General features: G+C 51.4%; 1 protein-coding gene across 8 annotated transcripts in view; it reads left to right on the forward strand.

Moving 5' to 3' along the window:
* Positions 1-19,295, forward strand: part of FRMD4A (FERM domain containing 4A) — a 644,478-nt gene that overhangs the window by 518,427 nt on the left and 106,756 nt on the right. For all 8 annotated transcript variants that reach the window (XM_051820845.3, XM_008268104.5, XM_008268105.5 and 5 more), the window contains one exon: positions 7,678-7,762. In XM_051820845.3, the coding sequence (XP_051676805.1) occupies positions 7,678-7,762 (85 nt within the window). The remainder of the gene's footprint in view (positions 1-7,677; positions 7,763-19,295) is intronic.

A 19,295-nucleotide genomic window follows, 5' to 3' on the forward strand; every position in this document is an offset into this window, starting at 1 on the left:
GCTTCCTCCCGCCTTACCCACAGACTTCATCTTGTCCCCACCCATGTTGGGCATCCTCGCGCGTCTGCTGCTTGCACATGCGTCTCAGGGAAGGAGTGACCCTGGTCCCAGCCTCCACCACCAACCCATCCAGCCCCTTGCAGCACCTCAGAGAGCTCACGGCCCCAGCCTCTTCCCCTGTCTGCTTCTAAGGACTACCCTTTGCACCCCATTTTGCTCAAGGAGACAGCTCTGCACTTGCTGTCTCCCTTGTTCCCCAAATTCTGGTCCCCTCACACCTTGTGGCCATTGCCAGTCTCCGTCCCCAGAGCCCACAGGCATCACTCTTGGGCTCTCTCCTCTGCTGTGGTGGCCATGGCTCTGGGCTCCCCGGAATGGGCTCCCCACGTCCCAGTTCTCTGTACTCTGCTGGGGTCCATCTGCTCACTGGCCCCTCTGGCTGGGGGGGGTGGTCACTGCTGGTGCACCCGCTCTGCTCACCCTCCCAACGCTGGTGTCCATAAGGTCTCGTCCTGCCTCCCCTCGCTCCCTGCTGCCTCCCAGCGTGCACTTAACCATGGTCTGCGGCTGCCAGTTCCATCTCTGACCGGGGAGGGGACTCCTCTGACCGCTCTCTCCATCTCCTGGCCCTTTGCCACTACCAGGCACAAACGTGTGCACAAATGCAGCCAGAGTCAAAGGACGGCTTCATCTCTCTGCCCCCAGCACAGCCCTAAGCTCTGCGACAGGTGCCACTACCCAGGGAGCCCCCCCGGACCAGAACCCTGGGAGCCAGCCTTGCCTTTGCCTGAAGTCTCCCACCTGCTCTCTCCCTCCTGCCAGCCACTCTGGCCTCCTCCCGTCTCCCCTAAATATCAATGCTGAGCATCTTTCTAGAATTCTCCTCCGCTCCTTGCTCATGTTTTGTTTTTTTTTTTTTTTTTCTTTTTCTTTTTCCTGGCACTCTGTTATCCTCAGGAAGAGAAGGGCCACCCTGAGCTTGCATGGTGTGACCTGACTGCTTAGCCTGGCCAGCCTCACCATTCCCCATTCCCCCAGTGTCACCGACATATGCCCTTCAGCTCCTCACCATTGTTTAGTGCTGTAAGGCGTGTGAGAAGGCAGTCTGAGAACAGTAACCGCTCCCATTGTTCACCAGGCAAGCCTAAGAAATGGATGCAGGAAAATACAAACAAAATATTCCTGCACACCCGCAGGAACTCTGCAGATCTTTTATAGGCATGAATTTGTGCCTAGACTGATTCCTGGCTGTCTGGACTATTCTGTCTTCCTTGTTGGCCTTTTTTTTTTTTTTTTTTTTAAGATTTATTTGAAAGACAGAATTAGAGAGAGAGGTAGAGACAAAGAGAGAGGTCTTCCATCCAAAGGTTCACTCCCTAGATGGCCGCAATGGCCGGAGCTGTGCCTATCCGAAGTCAGGAGCTTCTTCTGGGTATCCCACATGGGTGCCGGGCTCCAAGGACTTGGGCCATCTTCTGCTGCTATCCCAGGCCATAGCAGAGAGCTGAATCAAAAGAGGAGAAGCCAGGACTCGAACCCGTGCCCATATGGGATGCCGGCGCCTCAGGCCAGGGCGTTAACCTGCTGCGCCTCCTTGTTGGCTTTTTAGTGCTCTGAGTGTTCCTGGAGCTCTGGTCATCTCCACTGTTTGCAGGCAACTAAACAGAGATTAGATTTGTCTGTTCAGCCTGTAAGTTTCGCAGACAATAAGCTGAAGTGAACAATAGGACAGAAAAGACAGAGAGGTGGTGGCAGGAAGCTTTAGCGAGGAAGAGAGGACCCCATTGTCCAGGTCTCCCCAGCCAGGGCTTCCTGACTGTGGCCCCGTGGCCCTGTGCGGGCTGCACCAGCTCCGAGACCTGGCCCCAGAAACTCACAGCTTCCGCTCTCGTTATTATCGCCTCTCTTGGCTACCGCAAGTCAGCTTTCCAAACGTGCTGTTTTGTGTTCGTTAGAAAATGAAATCACTGGTCCATTTAATTAACACTTGCTGTAAATATTCAGTGCTTCCCAAGTGCCAAGGGGGGCGGGTGTGAGCGGGAAGAGGAGCAGTGGGGGGGGGGGGGCGGGGCTGGCAGAGCAGACCTGACTGATGTCATCCCAGCCGGGCGGAGTTCAAGCTGTCGCCTTCAGCCAGGGGGCCGAGGGTCCCCAGGGTGCCAGAGCCTGCGGAGCGTGTGACCCTCCGCTCAAGCACAAGACGGGAACGCAGAGCGCAGGCTCACTCCTCCTCTGGCCTGCCTCACGAACCGTCTCAGGCGAGGGTCACCTGTGCGTGGCGTTGCCCATGGAGCACAGGAACCCTCTCTGCTGGGTTTGCCCTTGGTCTAGGGGGCGTAGGGAGCGTCCAGCCTGCGGACCGTCAGGTGCCCACAAAAATCACCTGGTCTAGCCCTACCGTGGCAGCTGCAGCCGGGACTCGAAATCCAAGAAATCCATAGCAGCATTAATGTTTCAGCTGATCATTTTGTGTGGCCCACGAATGATGTTACAAATAGCCAAGTGACCCATGGCAAAAACGAAAAAGGTAGTCCACTGTTCTTTCAACTCAAAAAGAAGCTCTAAGATTCAGTCTTGCTCAGTGAACTGAAAATCCTGAAACAAGTTCTGTTTTTATTTTATTTTATTTTATTTTATTTTTATTTTTATTTTTATTTTTTGACAGGCAGAGTGGACAGTGAGAGAGAGACAGAGAGAAAGGTCTTCCTTTACCATTGGTTCACCCTCCAATGGCCGCCGTGGCCAGCGTGCTGCGGCCGGCGCACCACGCTGATCCGATGGCAGGAGCCAGGTACTTCTGGTCTCCCATGGGGTGCAGGGCCCAAGGACTTGGGCCATCCTCCACTGCACTCCCTGGCCACAGCAGAGAGCTGGCCTGGAAGAGGGGCAACCGGGACAGAATCCGGCGCCCCGACTGGGACTAGAACCCGGTGTGCCGGCGCCGCAAGGCGGAGGATTAGGCTAGTGAGCCGCGGTGCCGGCCTTTTTTTTTTTTTTTTAAAGATTTGTTTATTTGAAAGGCAGAGTTAGAGAGAAGGGATACACAGAAAGAGATCTTCCATCCGTTGGTTTAACCCAAAATGGCCACAACGGTCAAGGCTGGGCCAGACTGAAGCCAGGAGCCAGGAGCTTAATCCGGGTCTCCCATGAAGGCACAGGGGCCCAAGTACTTGCACCGTCTTCCACTGCTTTCCCAGGTGCAATAGCAGGGAGCTGGATCGAAAGTGGAGTGGCCAGACCCTTAACCAGCATCCATATGGGATGCCAGTGTCACAGGCAGCAGCTTCCTGCTATGCCACAGTGCTGACCCCAAAAATCCTGTCTTAAAATATAACTTTGATTTAAAATTAGTCAGGTGTGGCGTGGCCAACAGACCAGAAGACTACTGTTGAAGATATTTTCCTACTTAGTTCCCAGCAGGAGGCGACACCCACACCATGTTGGTCAGGGGACTGAGGGCAGGAGGGGAAGTGTAGGCCAGAGGTTGCATTGTGGCTCCTGCTCCCTGGGACGGGCTGGGCAGGGTAAGCAGGCATGCTGTTAGGTGGTTTGAATGGTTTCAGCAGCCTCAGTGGTATATAGGAGCTGTCCTTTATTTTCTGGTGCATGTCTGTGGGTGATTAGGGCCCAGACGTAGTGCCCCTGGTTGTGGGAGCCAATAGAGGTGATGGGGGATATGGGCATGTCTAAGTCACACTCACTGATGACCTAAAAAACTGGCCCGCTCTGGGAGGAGCAGAGCATCCAGGGTCAGCAAGGGCCCAGACATCAAAGCACCGTGAAGCCTTGGTTAAAACAGAGCAGAACTAGAACTGTCCATGCACACTCTCTGAATCCAAGACCAGATTCACCCTGAGACCAGGAATTTTCTTTGTGAATGGAGCCTTTCCCACACTGGTGATTAGGAAATGCAACATCGCCACCTACTGGCGAGGAGGAGTAGGACCCTTATCTTATGAACATTCCAAGCAAGAACTGACTTTTTTAAAAAGAAAATCTCTTAATTGAATCCGAATCATCCGCAGTCGTCATTTCCCCAGAGTCTCTTCCCTGGGGATGGGGGGGCTGTTTCTCTGCAGATGCGTGTGCCTTGGCAGTTCCTTGGCACGGATGGCAAGTTGGAGATGAGTTAAATATCCAAGGTTACAGAGCCATTCCAGGGCAGGACGGGCAACCCTGGGAACGCACAGGGTTTTGCTGGCTGTTGTCTTGGTGATAACAGGAAGCCGCTTGCCAGTTTGTGTCAGCAGCACACATGCTTTCCTCATCTCGGGTCGTGTTTGTTGCTTCCTCTGCCGACTCCACCTCCTTGGAGTCACACACAGCCACCTGGGCAGGAACAGGGGCTTCCTGTCAGCTTTCATTTATGAGACAGCAAACGAAAGTGTTTTCTTTTTAGAGATTCATTTATTTGTTTGAAAGGCAGAGTTACAGAGAGGGAGAGGCAGAGAAAGAGAGAGAGAGAGAATGAGAGAAACTTCCATCCACTGGTTCCCTTCCCAAATGGCTGCAATGGCTGGAGCTGCGCCCATCCGAAGCCAGGAGCCAGGAGCCAGGAGCTCCACGTGGGTGCAGGGGCCCAAGGACTTGGGCCATCTTCCACTGCTTTCCCAGGCCACAGCAGAGAGCTGGATCAGAAGTAGAGAAGCCGGGACTAGAACTGGTGCCCATATGGGATGCCGGCACTGCAGCGGGGAGGGGCACCCATGTCTAAACTCCTCAGTTCTAAGATAGATGTTGATGTTTTGCAAATTCGGCGATGTCAGCCCCTGCAAATTGAAACTCGACATTATTATCCTGGTGCTAAGGCCTCTGTCCACCTCAGGGGCCTCGGCTGCTGTCCGGGGTGCGATACCAGGGAGGCAGCACTGTTGTCACGGCTCTCCATGTTAACAGTGAGAGGAAGGAGCAGGCGGAGGATTCCCGGCTGGAACTGATGACATCTGAGAAGCCACTTTTTATTGGTCTCCCTCCCACGTCGCCCTTCTCACTGTTCAGAAAGAACTCTGGGGGCTGACACTGTGGCACAGCAGGTTCAGCCACCACCTGTGACACCAGCATCCCATGTGAGTGCCAGTGTGGGTCCCGGCTGCTCCACTTCTGACCCAGCTCCCTGCTAATGCACCTGGGGCCCCTGCCATCCATGTGGGAGACAAGGATGGAGTTCCTGGCTCCTGCCTTCAGCATGGGCCAGCCCGGGCCATCGCTGCCATTTGGGGGAGTTGTTCAGTGGATGGAATATCTGTTTCTGTATCTCTCTCTCTTTCTCTCTGTCACTCGCCTTTCAAATAAATAGATAAATAAGTGATCCAGGTGGAATAGGAAGGAGAAAAGTCAAAAATTAGAGTCCATCGCAGATACTAAATTCATGTTTCTGCCAAGCAGAATACAAATATTTTGAATACAAATATTAAATATTTTAATACAAATATTAAAAAATATTTGTATTCAAAAATATGTTTGAGATACAAAAGTGAGCAAGATTTGGTCTTAACTCTCTAGGAGTTGGCAGCCTGAGAACAAGGAAATCTGAGTAAGCAGGAGGTTCCTGGACCGTGGCCCAGGGCAGGGAGAGGAGCTGTCCCCTGGAGAAGGGGAGCAGATTTCCCTGCGTGGAGCTCCCGGGCCGGCCAGAAGGACCCACCTAGAATATGGAGGGGTCTTCACCGGAGTAGCTTGAACAAGACCTGGAGGCAAGATGCGTCCAGGATGGGCACAGCTACAGGTTGCCAAGGGATTGTCGGGTGACACGAAGTTCTAAGATATGGGGCCTTAATGTTCATATCCAGGGTCATTACCTGGGGTCCATCGGCCCCCTCTTCATTACCTTGGGCAGTCATGAGAACAGTGCTGCCCCTCTGTACCCAACACCAGGGTCACCACAGAGGGCCCTGAGGTTGACAGCCACTCTGGCCCCTTCATAATGGACTTGGAGCCTAAATCTGCAGGGTGTGAAATGGCATCTATTTAAAGCACCACCACATGTCTTTATCCCGTTGTCTTTACCCCTCCCTGCCCTCTCTGTTCCTTCCTCCCATTATTCCCTCTCTCCCACTGTTATTTATTCGATTATTCTGGCTACCTGTCACCAAAGGCCCCTCATAAAGGATCTAGATGGAGGTGTTTTAAAATGAAATCAGATTTAAATGGCTTTGCTTCTACATTTTGGTTTCCATTATTAGCTGGCTGAAAGTTGTACAACATTATAGTCCCTCTGAAACCTTGCACACCCTAGATGGAGACCTCTGTGGCCTGAGACACCTGTTCCAAAAACAGGGTCTGGATGCTCTGGGGATGTGGTGGGCGTGGCTAACAGCCTGCCAATCAAGTCACTCCTAGGCTCAGCAAAGTAGGAGGACCATTCTGTCATGTCTGGAAATATTGCAGACCCTGATGTGATAATAATCGTACTGCTGTTATCTGTTGATTGAGACAATTAATAACTGAATCATTCCAGATCCACTAGCAAACCGAAATGACTCCAGTATATTAATGACACCTGAAAATTGATAGAAGACGCTAATCATTTCGGCTGTAGATAAGAGGTTGCAAACTGGTGGGCTGTGGGCTTAACCTAGCCTGCAGATCTATTCCATTTATCTCCTTCCATGATGGCTGCTTCTTTTGGCCAACAAATTGTTGTTTGGATCCGTTTGTGGTATTTCAGAATGAGTAGGTGGAGGGCCATCGACCAAGTCATGGGAAGCTGCAGCCCAGCGCGAGGGTATCCCAGAGCTGGTCTTTGGCTCCCCCCACCCTGCCCGCCATGGGTTCCAGCCATGTCAGATTGTAAGGATGTTCTAGAAGGTGATAATACTTGTTTCTTCTCATTTCGCCTTCTACGCTCTCTTGATCTACCCAGTTTCCAAGAGCCAAGCACCCCGCGTCCCCCTGGCCCAGCCTAAGGGTGTCACAGCCACCCACTGAGTCTGCTTCCCCTCCAGCTGAGTTTCAGCCATCTCCATCTACGCTCAACATGCCAGCCCCCACCCCCATCAGTGCAGCCCACCCTGAGACAGCACATTACCTGACTAAGGCATTCAGTAATCTCCCAAGTCCATGTGTAAAGGAACATCTAGCATAAGCTTACATAGTACCAGCGTGTTTGATCTTGACAACATCTGTGAGCTCCACGTGGGTAGACATCCATTGTGAAGAACACTTAGCACAGCACTCTGCGTGTGCGCAGAACGAATCCTGCCTCGCCACCTTCAGGAAGACAGGCGGTAGTCACTTCAAAGAGAAATGGGACCTTCCTCCCCTTACTGATGAAGCAGAGGAAACAATCTAGAAAAAAAATTCAGCTGGACAAAGATTACTTCCAAAAAGCCATATGATGGAAACAAATAACACTGTTGAAAATTGGCAAGGAGGTGGGGGAAAAGAAAGTGTAGATGGTCTGGTTGGAGTCGGCTCCAGCAGGTGGAAGGCAGGCCTGGTTCTTCGGCTACTAGGAGGGCTGTCGGGCGTGGCATCCTAACCGGCTATACACGTACGGGAAAACAGCGTGCCTTCCAACAGGAACCACGGGAAGAGCATCCATGGCATGTTTTTCTTTCCTTCATTTAGGATTGGGAGCTCTGTGCCTCATCCCAAGCTGTGTAGCACTAGAGGGTCTCTGTGTAGCTTGCAGGACCTGCTGACCCTGTGGTTCACGTTCTGTTTTTCTTTTTCCAGGTTCTACATAGAGAGCATTTCCTACCTGAAGGACAATGCCACCATTGAGCTCTTCTTTCTGAACGCCAAGTCCTGTATCTACAAGGTAAGAGCCTCGTCCTGCCCCGGTTGGCCCTGGAATCTGGAACTCTCATCTGAAGCTGGGAGAGAACCAGACCACGGGCCACAGGGTGATGCTGTTGATTAGAAGTAATTTGTACATTGGTGACTGTGGGCAAGTGGAAACTTCTGGAAACAGAGGGCAGCGGCTCTGTGACGTAGCTTCTTTCCATCCCTTCTGTCTGTTTCTGCTTCCGGGGGAGATGCCTTTTAACCTTATTACAGGTATGGCCGGTGTACTGGTCAACTTAGGCATGGGAAATGTGAGTGACCTCCTTAGAACCAGAAAAGGTATTGACTGTTTTTATATGACTTACCAGCATCAGCCCTAAAGAAGAATTCTAGTAGTAATTTAAGTATGACAGTTTCCTTTCATGGTAAAATACCCAGAAATTTGCCATCAGAGTCACTTGTAGGTCTGCAGCTCAGTGGCATTCGGCACATTTCACATTGTTACACGACCACCACCACAGTCCATCTCCAGAACTATTTTTGCTTTGCAAATCTGAAATCTTACACCCATCAAGCAATAACTCCCCATCCCCCTGTCCCTTCATTCCTTAGCAGCCGCCATTCCACTTTCTGTCTCTTCGCATTTATTCCAAGTCCCTTGGATAAGTGGAATCATAGGATACTTGTCATTTGTGTCTGGTTCACTTAGCATTGTGTCCCCAAGGTAGCGTGTATCTGAATGCCTTTCTTCTTTACAGTCAAATAGTACTCCATCATGTGTCTACAGACATCTTCTTTAACCCCTTCTCTGTTTCCACCTTTTGGTTATTGTGGCTAATGCTGCTATGTACAGGGATACACGGAGGCCCTGCTTTCAGTTGCGTTTGGTAGGTACCCAAGAAGGAAATGGCTGGCTCATGTGGGAATCCTGCCTTTCCTTTTTTGAGGAGCCTCATGCTGTCTTCCATGGCGGCTGCACCGTTTTATGTTCCCACTAACAGTGCACAAGCATCCCAGGTCCACATCCTCACCAACACTTACTCTTGTTCTGTTGTTGTTTTTCTTTTTTAAATAATAACCACCCTAATGGATGTGACGTAGCACCTGATTGTGGTTTTGACTTGTATTTCCCTGATTGATAGGGATTCCAGGGACCCCCTAGAAAGGAAAGGAAAGACCTGGGGAAGAAGAAGCAGGTGACATAACCCTCCAGGAGCCCTGAGGGAGGGGGATACGGGAGAAACATATACCCTGTAATCTTCAGATGCTGTTGCTTCTGCTGCACTCACCTGGTTTGAGCACTCTGCATACTTCTGTGCAAAACAGGATACTTCAGTGTCCGTCCTCTGATTGGTTCACATAGGACATCTCATTAGCATATACCTCCCCCAATCAGGGAGAACTTCCTGCCTTAGAAACAGATAAAAATCCAAGCCAGGAAGTCTTGAGATGCAGCTGCAGGGGTAGGCCTCCAAGCTCTGCTCACTGCTTCCTTGTCCGTGTGCCTCATTCTTCATGGTCACGAGACAAAGAACCTGCAGAGAAGGGAAGCAGAAACCCAGAAGCGGCGGCACACCTCAGCGGATCTGGCAGAGAAGAGGGCTGCTGCACAGAGAGCTGCTACATGAGAGCTGTGCCATTCCTGAAGGCCGCATCTCTCCTGGACAAGACTCAGACCCGAGAGACTGGAGCCGCGTGCTCCTGCCCTACCCCTCTAACACTGACCCCGGACCTCCTGCACCACGATGACTCTTCCCGATGTTAAACATCTTCTCATGTGCTCATTGGCCATGTGTGCATCTTCTCTGGAAAAGCGCCTACTTGGAAGACAGTCCTTAACTGATTTGGTCAGTTGCTTGCACAGCATCCAACTCCCCTTGTGTGCCTGTAGTGTTTCCTTTCATTGGCTAACCCCCACCTATCATTCTGCTGCACACACACCTCTCTTGAGGGAGAGGGGCTTGCAAAACCTCGCCTGACTGAGAGCCACTACTGGGGGAACACGTTTATAGGAAACCCCCACTCCACTGGCCAACCCCAGTGCGCGTGTTGTCTTAATCCATTTTCTGCTGCTCTAATGAAGTACCTATGGCTGTTAAGAGGTTTACTTGGCTCACGGTTCTGGAATGTTAACAGCGTAACGCCAGCACTGCTTAGCTCTGGCCAGGGCCTTGTGACAGATGACATCAGAGTGGCAGGAGTGCGTGTGAGAAGGAGGAGGGGTGTGTGCAGACAAGACTGGGTGCAGGAGGTGGCGTGGCTTCAAAGCAACCTGCTGTCATGAGAACAAATTCAATCATCCCTTCAAGGCCAGCACCCATCCATTCACAAGTGAATAGCTCCTGGGACCTAATCACCATCCCCACAGGTCCCTCCCCCTCAGCACCCCTGCCCTGGGGCCAAGCTTCCAGGACAGGAGACACTGAGGGCCAAATCACATCTAAGCCATAACGCACGTTATGTCTCAGGGATGCAGCCTTCAGCATAGGTCTGCCCATTTGCAGGAACAGAGCAGAACAGGTGAAATCCTGCAGTGGGCTTAGGGCTAGTGCTTTGTGTGAATCTTCAAGCACCTTTTGAAATGAATGCTGCCTTGTATCCCTGTTTTCCCAATGAGGAAGATGAGGCTAGGCGAGATTCACCCAGAGTCACCTGTCTAGTGAATGGTGGCGTCAGTCTGGATTGGAGCAAGTGGCCTGACTCCAGATTGCTGGGCTCAGCTGCAGGGAGGCGTGCGGTGCCCTGGAGAGTGGCCTCTCCTTAGAGTGGAGGTTGCCCACGCAGCACAGAGAACTAAAGCCTAGTACACCTGTTGGTAAAGTGGCCAGTGGGTGGACCCCACAGAGTCTGAGGAGGTCTTTCAGCCTCTATTTTCATTTTTAACAAAACATTAAGAAACCTGGGAATCATGACAACCTGCCACACTTAAACACACACAGATGGGAGAGAGAGAGAGAGAGAGAGAGAGAGAGAGAACAAGCTGAAATGTTCTATGAGCCACCACCTTCCCTTCTGGAAGTACTTGAGCAGGTTCATTGCACAGAGTTTCTCCAAGTGCAAGAATTCAGAATGATGGGAGGCCTGGCAGTGGGCATATTCCCTGTGAGCTGTGCAAAGCCTCACCTGGTGGCAATTTCTGAGCCAGGATATAAACCGGGCTCCGACCCAGAGCACCCTCACGACAGTATTTCTTACTTTTGCCAAATGAAGGGAAAAAAGTCACTAAATGCAGTTCCAGATACTTGAAAATTCCTTTCTCACCAAAAGCCCTCATTTTCTCTCTGTTGAGTGGGAATAATAGAAGCAGCCTTAATACCTCACAAATTGTAAGAGGATCTATGGGTTGTGGTTTCTCACGGATGTGAAAGTGCTTCCAAAAAGTTCATTGGAGGGTGAACCAATGGCAAAGGAAGACCTTTCTCTCTGTCTCTCTCTGTCCACTCTGCCTGTCAAAAAAAAAAAAAAGTTCAGACATGTAAAGTGAGCACTGTCCACCAGGTGGCAGACTCGGGCAGCAAAGTGAATGCTTGGCAGTCCTTGAACCTGTGAAATCATTCTCAAGTCACGTAAGAGTTGCCCCGCCCCCAGGGAACTTGTACAGACAGGGGGTTAAGGGAGAGGGAACGGTGTCTCCCTAAGATTGTTAATGCTGACCTGGAGCAGGACTTCATGGATGCTGAGTGCTCTTGAGATTCCTGGAAAAGAAGAAAGCAGGATAAATCCACAGAACCAAGTATTACAGACTTACCATGTCGGAGGTGAGGGTGCAGTTGGAGCAGACAGCATCCGCTGCCTGCTGACCCGGGTGGAGAAAGTCCTTCCAGAACTCCAGCTCTCTGCACTCAGGCTTGGTCATCAGAACCATGAAAAATGATCCAAGGATGCTCTCTGACATTTGTGTAGGAGCCTCAGGGATCGAAACTAATATTTGCATTTTCGTAGCTTGACATTTAGTGTTTACTGAATGTCCTTCCTCGGTATTATCTTTTGGAGCCGTCAACCTCCAAGTGAAGCAGAACAGGAATCATGAGCTTTCCAGAGGAGAAAGCTGGTGTTCAGAGAGGGCAGGTGGCTTAACTCAGGAAAGACAGGACGGGCAGAGGTTGAAGAGCCGGGGGTAACCTGTTTCACACGGCCATAAATACTAAATATGTAAAGAGGGTGGGAGGCCGTGTAGGGAGGCTGTGCAGGAGTGATCAGGAGTCTGACTTCTGCTGTTGGACACACTTAGGGGCCCTTCCCAGCTCTGCCCCTGGGTAAGTGCAGCACGCGTGGAGTCCTCCACTGTCTCCAAGCTCCATCTTCCTTTTGGATTAGACAGAGGTATCACAGGATGAGATGACTCAGCAAGACGCGCACGTTGTGTTATTAGCAACTTGGATTCAGACCCAGTTGTTTCCCTTGGCAGTAGCTTTCTTTCTGCCACCCACACTGCCACCACCTTGGCAAGCCCAGTGGGCAGGGCCAGCCCTGATGCCAGTCATGGCAGGGAAACCAGGGCTTTGCTTACCCAGCCTGAGCCTCCTTCCGGTCTCCCCAGGGAGTGATCCCCCACAGTGCATAGAATCTTGGGTGTTCAGGTGCTATAAGCTGCATGCCTATTCCTGCTTCTTTCCCATTTCATTCACCTTAAAAAGTACTGAAAAATTCACCATAATCAGTGTAAGGTATGGTGCATAAAAGTCACATGATTCCAGGAGACCCCACCACCACCTGCCACCCAAGATGTGCCACTTTGAACCATGGCAGCGGTTTCTTCTAGTATTTGTCTTGTATTTTTCTAAATGATTGACACAAGGCAATAACTCCATGGTTTATCCATTTTAGATTTATTGAGTTCCTGTAACCATAGGCAAGGATTAGGGAGTCCCGTAAAACCACCCACACTTTCCCATTCCCTGTGTCCTCCAGTATGATGGTAGCACAGTCATCAGTAGGACGTTGTTATGACTAATTCTAGTGATATCCTACGGTTGTGCTTCCTTTCTCAGACAGCCAGTGTTCTGCCTGAAGGGGGTAAGCGCATAGCTTTTATTTGCTTAGTGTCTGTGTACCCTTCACTTTCTTTCTAAAAGCTCCCAAATGCATAGGAATCAAGTGTACTAGATAATTCATCAGCCAGGGCCCCTCTCTCTGGTTTTTTTCCGGTTGCCTCTGCCCCCGCCACTGCTGCTGTGTCTCCCAGGACCTCCCTTTTAGAGCCCTCCCTCATCCCTGCTGTCACCCTGGAGGCTCTACCCCAAGATGTCCCTTCCCCAGCTGGGTCTTTCCTGGCCCCAGCTCTCTGTGGGGCCCTTGGTCCTCTGCATCCGGAGTCTGCCTGGTTTGTTTGTTTTACACCATTGTTTTGCTGGAGAACATCCTCCCAGAGACCCAGAGAAAGCCCTTGGGGGGAGTGCAGTGGTTGGGTTCTTGCATGTCTGAAAGTCTTCATCCTGCCCTCATATCCAACCAGAATGGAGGTTTCTCTCAGAACGTCAGAGGCGTTGTGGACAAGCCCACCGTCCTGGCCACTGTAGGTACCAGCCCCTCCCACCGCACTGGGATCCATCAGGGTCTCCTCTCTCTCACCTGTCCGTCTGGAGCTGCAGAACAGGGTGCCTGTGCTGGGTCTCGCTAAGTCATCATGCCAAGTATTCCACAGGTGCTTTTGCTAGAGACTTGTATCCTCTTTCAGCCTGGAAGAGTCTTTGTGTTCTCTCTGATGTTGTCTACCCTGTTCTCCCTGCCCTCTCTTTCTGGAGCCCCTCTGATTCTGGGCATGGCCTCCTGCTGCTTTCTGTTTTTAAGATTTTTTGTATTTATTTGAAAGGCAGAGTTGGAGAGAGAGAGAGAGGAGAGAGAGAGAATCATCCATCCACTGGTTCACCCCCTATATGGCCTCACTTGGTGGGGCTGGGGCTGGGACTGGGCCAGATGGAAGCCAGGAGCCAGGAGCTTCTTCTGGATCTCCCACATGGGTGCAGGGGCCCAAGGTGCATTAGCTGGGAGCTGGATCGGAAGTGGAGCAGCCAGGAATCAAACCAGTATCCACAAGGGATGCTGACACTGCAGACGGTGGCTTAACCCACTGCCCCTGCGCCACAGCTCCGGCCCCTCCTGCTGCTTTCATACTTTGTCTCCACAGTTTTCTATCTCTGCCTATGTATTCTGATTTCTGGAAGATTTTGTCAGTATTATCTTTAATCTCTTCTATGGAGTTTTTCATCTTTGCTGTCATGTTTGAAAATTTCTTACCTTTCTCTTTCTTTCTCTCCCTGTCCACTCTGCCTGTCAAAAAAAAAAAAAAAAAAAAAAGGCCGGCACCACGGCTCAATAGGCTAATCCTCTGCCTGCGGCGCCGGCACCCCAGGTTCTAGTCCTGGTCAGGGCGCCGGATTCTGTCCTGGTTGCCCCTCTTCCAGGCCAGCTCTCTGCTATGGCCCGGGAGTGCAGTGGAGGATGGCCCAAGTGCTTGGGCCCTGCACTCTATGGGAGACCAGGAGAAGCACCTGGCTCCTGGCTTTGGATCAGCGCAGTGTGCCGGCTGCAGCGCGCTGGCCACAGCAGCCACTGGAAGGTGAACCAATGGAAAAGGAAGACCTTTCTCTCTGTCTCTCTCTCTCACTGTCCACTCTGCCTGTCAAAAAAAATTTCTTATTTATCTAGTGTTACCTAATGATAGCATTGATAATACTAATTATCACACACAGTCTCTCTGTTTCTTTCCTGTCCTTCTTTTTCCTATGTGTCTTGATCCCCATCTTCGCTGGCGGCCTTGCCCAGTGTGTGTTAATCCTGATCTGTCCATTCATCTTTCAGAGTGAAGTACTTGCAGGGCGGGCGTATGGCACACCGTTAAGGTGCCTCTTCAGTCTGCGGCATCCATCTAAGTGCCTGGCTTGAATGTTGCCTCCGCTTCCAATCCAGCTTCTTACTAATGCAAACCCTGGGAAGGCAGCAGATGATGATGGCTCAAGTCCTTGGATCCTTGCCACCCACGAGGGAGAACTGGATGGTGCAGCCCAGGCTCAGCTGTTGTGGGCATTTAGGATGGACCAGAGTTGGAATATCTCTCTTTCCACTCTCTCGGCCTTTCAAATAAATTGAAAATAAGTAATAAATATTTTTTCAAGGGTGAGGAATTTAAAAGCGACCTGGGTGCTCCAAGGTTCAGATCTGAGTGGCTAGCTGGTGGCGTCCCCAGAGTGGCTGGGAACTCCTAGTCTTGGTGGCTGAAGTCTCTCTCTGCAGCTCTCCACTGTCGCCAGAGAAGACCCTTGCAGTTCTGGTCAGGGTGGGGAACAGACTTCCTGTTAATTCCCGTTTCCTTCATCTTCTCCAGCGAGCAGACTGCTTGGTGTCTTCAGCATTAGCAAAGCAAGGAAAGGTGCTGTGATGCTCTCTTGTTTCTCCTTCCCTTGTATCCCTCTAGTTTTTAACAGAAAGACTGAGAAGACATAGTCACCATCCATCCAAGCCGCAGAAAATTAAAATGCGCTTGTGAGCCATCGGGGCTCTGATTGTCCACCCGAGTGGAGCAGGAAGAAGTAGAAGGGTGTCACTGAGCACCCACGTGGCCCAATAGCATTGCTGTCACCAGGGTGACAGGTGGACAGTGCAAAGGAAGCTTACGACCAAGGCGGCTGCTGTGGGAAGGGCCCCTGGGGAGCCTGTCTGGGGTGTTGCAAGTCCCTTGGGGGGAGAGCCGTGAGGACGAAGACCTCTCCTCCCAGGCTCGTTCTGCCAGGTCTCCTCTGTCTTCAGATGTGGCTCCTGTTGTCAAGGGAAGCGGCCCATCGTCGGCCCCCATAGGAGGCAGCGGGCTTGTTGTGGGAGACGGGAGCGATTGGGTGCGTGCGGATGCTGCAGGCTGCTCTGAGCTCTGCACTGACAGAATGGAACCTCTGACAGAAGCTGGTCTTCGTACTCATTCCCCAGAGCCTTGCAAGCAGCTGGATTCCAAAATGATAACATCTGTTTAATTGTTTGCAAGGATTCTCCCAATGATCGACCCTAAAGTTATCTGGGAAATAAAGAAATCTTAGCTCCATCCCCCAGTCTTCCTTACATACAAGAGAGATTTTTGAAAAACTTGGTGCTGATGTTGAAAACCTTCTATTTCCATTTACTTCCAGGGAGGAGCAATTTGATACTGCCTTGATTTGGGTTCCCTGATGTGAGTGGCTGGACAGAGTAAGCAGATGTGCACTTAGGAGTCTCATGTTGTAACTGCTGAATCTTGCCCTGGCCTGAAATAATTGATCACTTGCTCTTTAAATCTGTTCATGGCATTGAAATGACACTTCACCTTTAGACTTGTTTTGTGCATCAGTGAAAGCAAAGGTCACGGGACCCATGGCTGCCATCTGAAGACGGCTTCTTGGGGCTGGGGAAGAAGCTGGCATTGTCATTCTTCCAAGTGGATTTTACAGTCGCCTTCCCTAAGCCGTCACTGTACTAGGTGCATGCCCAGTGCTCAGCAAACAGTGTTTGAGTGTTTGCTTTCCAATTCCAGGAAGCCAGGATTTGCATATTTCCTGGCAATCACCAAGGTTAGGGGGACACGCACGCATGCCCTGAGAGCAGATCATGATAGAAAAGAAAAAGCCCCAAATTCCTGCTTCATGTGTGCTGATGGGGACGGGGTGGGGAAGGGTGGGGAGGTCTTGCTGAGCCTCGTTTTCCAAGCTGTCTGCATTGGCCTAGGAACTTCACCAGTAGGTTGAGATGATTATGCTTGGGCCACTGTGCCATTAGGTGTAAATGTAGTCACTCCTGTGGATATTCACATCCGTGGTCTTTATCGAAGCTCTTCCGAGGGCTTCGTAAGTGAGGAGATGAAGTCACCTCATCTGTAGGTGGGGGAAACAAAGCCGAGAGCGCAGTCCCACGGCAGGCACTGCGGAGCCAACGTAAACATGAGCTTCTGCCTCCCAGAGCGAGCCCCATCGCTCGGTGTGCTGGGCCCGGGACTCGTGCTTGTGACCTGCGGGAGGACAGAGAGGGATCTACCTTTCAGCTTTCCAGGAACAGCCACACTGACCCATCGTCTTGGCTGTGCTAAGAGGTCTAAAACAGAGATCCTATGGGGGCCGTCATAGAGGCTGCGTGCAGTGGACGGTATGAGAAACCCCGATCCTCAGAACGAGTCCCAGCTCAGCGAGAGTGGCGGGAGACAGACATGAAGTGACTTGACTGCTGAAAACCTGGCAGGGGACTAAGAAAGAGGAGGAGTTGTGCAAGATCCTGTCAGTCTTACCCTGCACCGCAGCCCCTGGTTGCCCAGGGCAGCTTCGTGTCGTTCGGATGGGTTGTGCAATGAGGCATGACAGCTCACACAGCCGCCAGAGGACAGGCAGCGAGCTGGACTGAGTGTGGGCACCGTGACCTACTTTGATGGCATGCGCTGGCTTAGGGTTCTCCGGAGAGACAGAACCAACAGGATATAGATCCACAGAAGGAGGTTCATCACCAGGGGTCATTGGCCCACGTGATCATGGGGGCTGCTACACTCTCTGGGGAGTAAAACAGAGGATTCTCTCTCTCTCTCTCTCTCTCTCGTTCTCTCTATGTGTAAAACTTTGCCTTTCAAATAAATAAAAATGTAAAGCTAAAAAAATAAATTAAAAAAAAAAAAAGAACAGCGAACAATTGGTGAAGATTCCTTTGGAAGACCCTTGGGTCAGTCCTGCCTGAAAGTGTTTCTGAGTGGACTGGGCAGAAGTCGTCCTCACTGGAGTCTTCTGAGCCTACTGTGTGTCCATAAATCAGCCATCTTACGCCGCAACTCCTGACCGGGCAGGAACGTTTTCCGTTAAGAGTGTAAAGACCACCACCAGGGCTCTCAGAGCCAAGAGGCCCTGCAGCTCTCGGGCTGTTGGAGAACATCTGGGAGGTCTCATGGGCTGTTGGTTCGGAACACCCGGGGTCCCCAGATGGAAATCGTTCTAAGGATATCGTTAACCACTGTGCAGCCCATCAGGGACCTTGAGCCTCTTCCTTTCCCTGCATCGTCACCTGGGGTGGAAAAATGCTGAGCGCATGCTCAGAGCATGCACACACACATACACACACCTGCAGATGGCCACCTTGTGTGTCCGTGCCATTTGTCAAAGATCAAAGGAAGCAGCACACATGGTTCCCGAATAAGGAAAACAGATGCCCACAGTGCGCAGTAGCCAAGATTTCCCATTCTCTTCCGCCAGACTCTTCCCCTGGCCAGCAGGTCTCAGGACAGAATGATGACCCGTCCAGCAGAGTCCTAGGCCAGATGTAGCTCAGTAGACACCCCTGTTGCAGCCCAGCCTCACCTGGGTCTGAGAGCGCTGGGGGCTCCGGTGCAGGGCTACGGGCTGCCGGAGCACAGAGGACCGGTCCCGCCAGCTTCTGCAGCTTATAGCTACCCATCCGTCTTTTGTGAAGAGTCTCCTGCTCCCTCTCCTCCTTCCCGACTTTGTCCTCGGTCAAGGGGAAAGCCCAGAGCCCCAGGATGGTCTGGGATGCATTTACATGCACTCCGGAGGCTCTCGCTCAGTTCATTGTCTCTGCTTGAGCAGAAACACGTGAGAGAAGCTGCCAGAGAAGTCAGATGAGAAAAAAGATAGATGCATTTTCCCTGTTGGGTGGCAGCACCCCCTGACAAGAGGATCCCTGGAAATATCTCCCAACCCTCGGCGGGGAGCTCGGTGTCCAGGTTGTGAAGTGCAATGGGAAATTTGTGGAGTGGGCACAAAGTTGAGAGCCGTATTCTGTCACAGTGAAATCTCAGATCACCTAAGAGGGCGAGGGTCAAAGGAAGAAGCAGTAGACGAGCAAGAGGCATCAGGACTTGGGCAAAGCAGTGATGATGCAGCTCTCTTTTAAATCAGAATTTGCAGGTGTGAAGTGTGTGCAGTGCCTGGAACGCCTCGTTCATTCATCCTTGGCCCTCCTCCTGGCCACGTTTTGGCTCTGGCTGCTTTTGATGCCTTCCCTGGGAGATGGTCATGGTCAAGGAAGGTGGAAATTCCCCCCAGGTAAACTTTTACCTGGCCCCTACTTACCCCGGGGACAGCTACGGGGAGAGAGAAGGTGCGTGAAACAGGTTAGACATTGAACGGTGCATTGACGGCAGCTTTGCTGTGGCTAGTCCTGCATTACAGTTAATATTCATCACCAGTCCCTCAAACATGTAATGGACTGTGTAAACTAAAAGACCTTCCTCCTTGGGCTCTGCCCCTGCAACCCCACCCCCCAACAAGTAGGGCATTTTCTTTTACCAGATGAATCAAGTAGTCAGTCAAGACCTGTGTTCCCGCCTAACCGAAAGCTCCTTTCTGCTGGTTGGGTTTGAGTTGCACGGTAGATAAGCTTCTTGGGGGATGTTAACCATTAGCCATCATTGGCTGTGTGCTTCCCTGTAGGGGTAAATGTTTGACAGGAGAGCACACAGTTCCGATAACACTAGGGGGGACCCCAGGAATGCATCCAGGAAGCCCAGCACTGGGAATGAGATTGACGTGGGGAGAGCAGAAAAGATCCATTGTGGAAACCCTGGTGCTCCAGAGTTTCTGTTAAATCAGTTGCGCACTGTTAAATGATTTACA

This window comes from Oryctolagus cuniculus, chromosome 13, assembly GCF_051225735.1.
Source record: "Oryctolagus cuniculus isolate XC-2025 breed Fujian yellow rabbit chromosome 13, ASM5122573v1, whole genome shotgun sequence".
NCBI lineage: Eukaryota > Metazoa > Chordata > Mammalia > Lagomorpha > Leporidae > Oryctolagus > Oryctolagus cuniculus.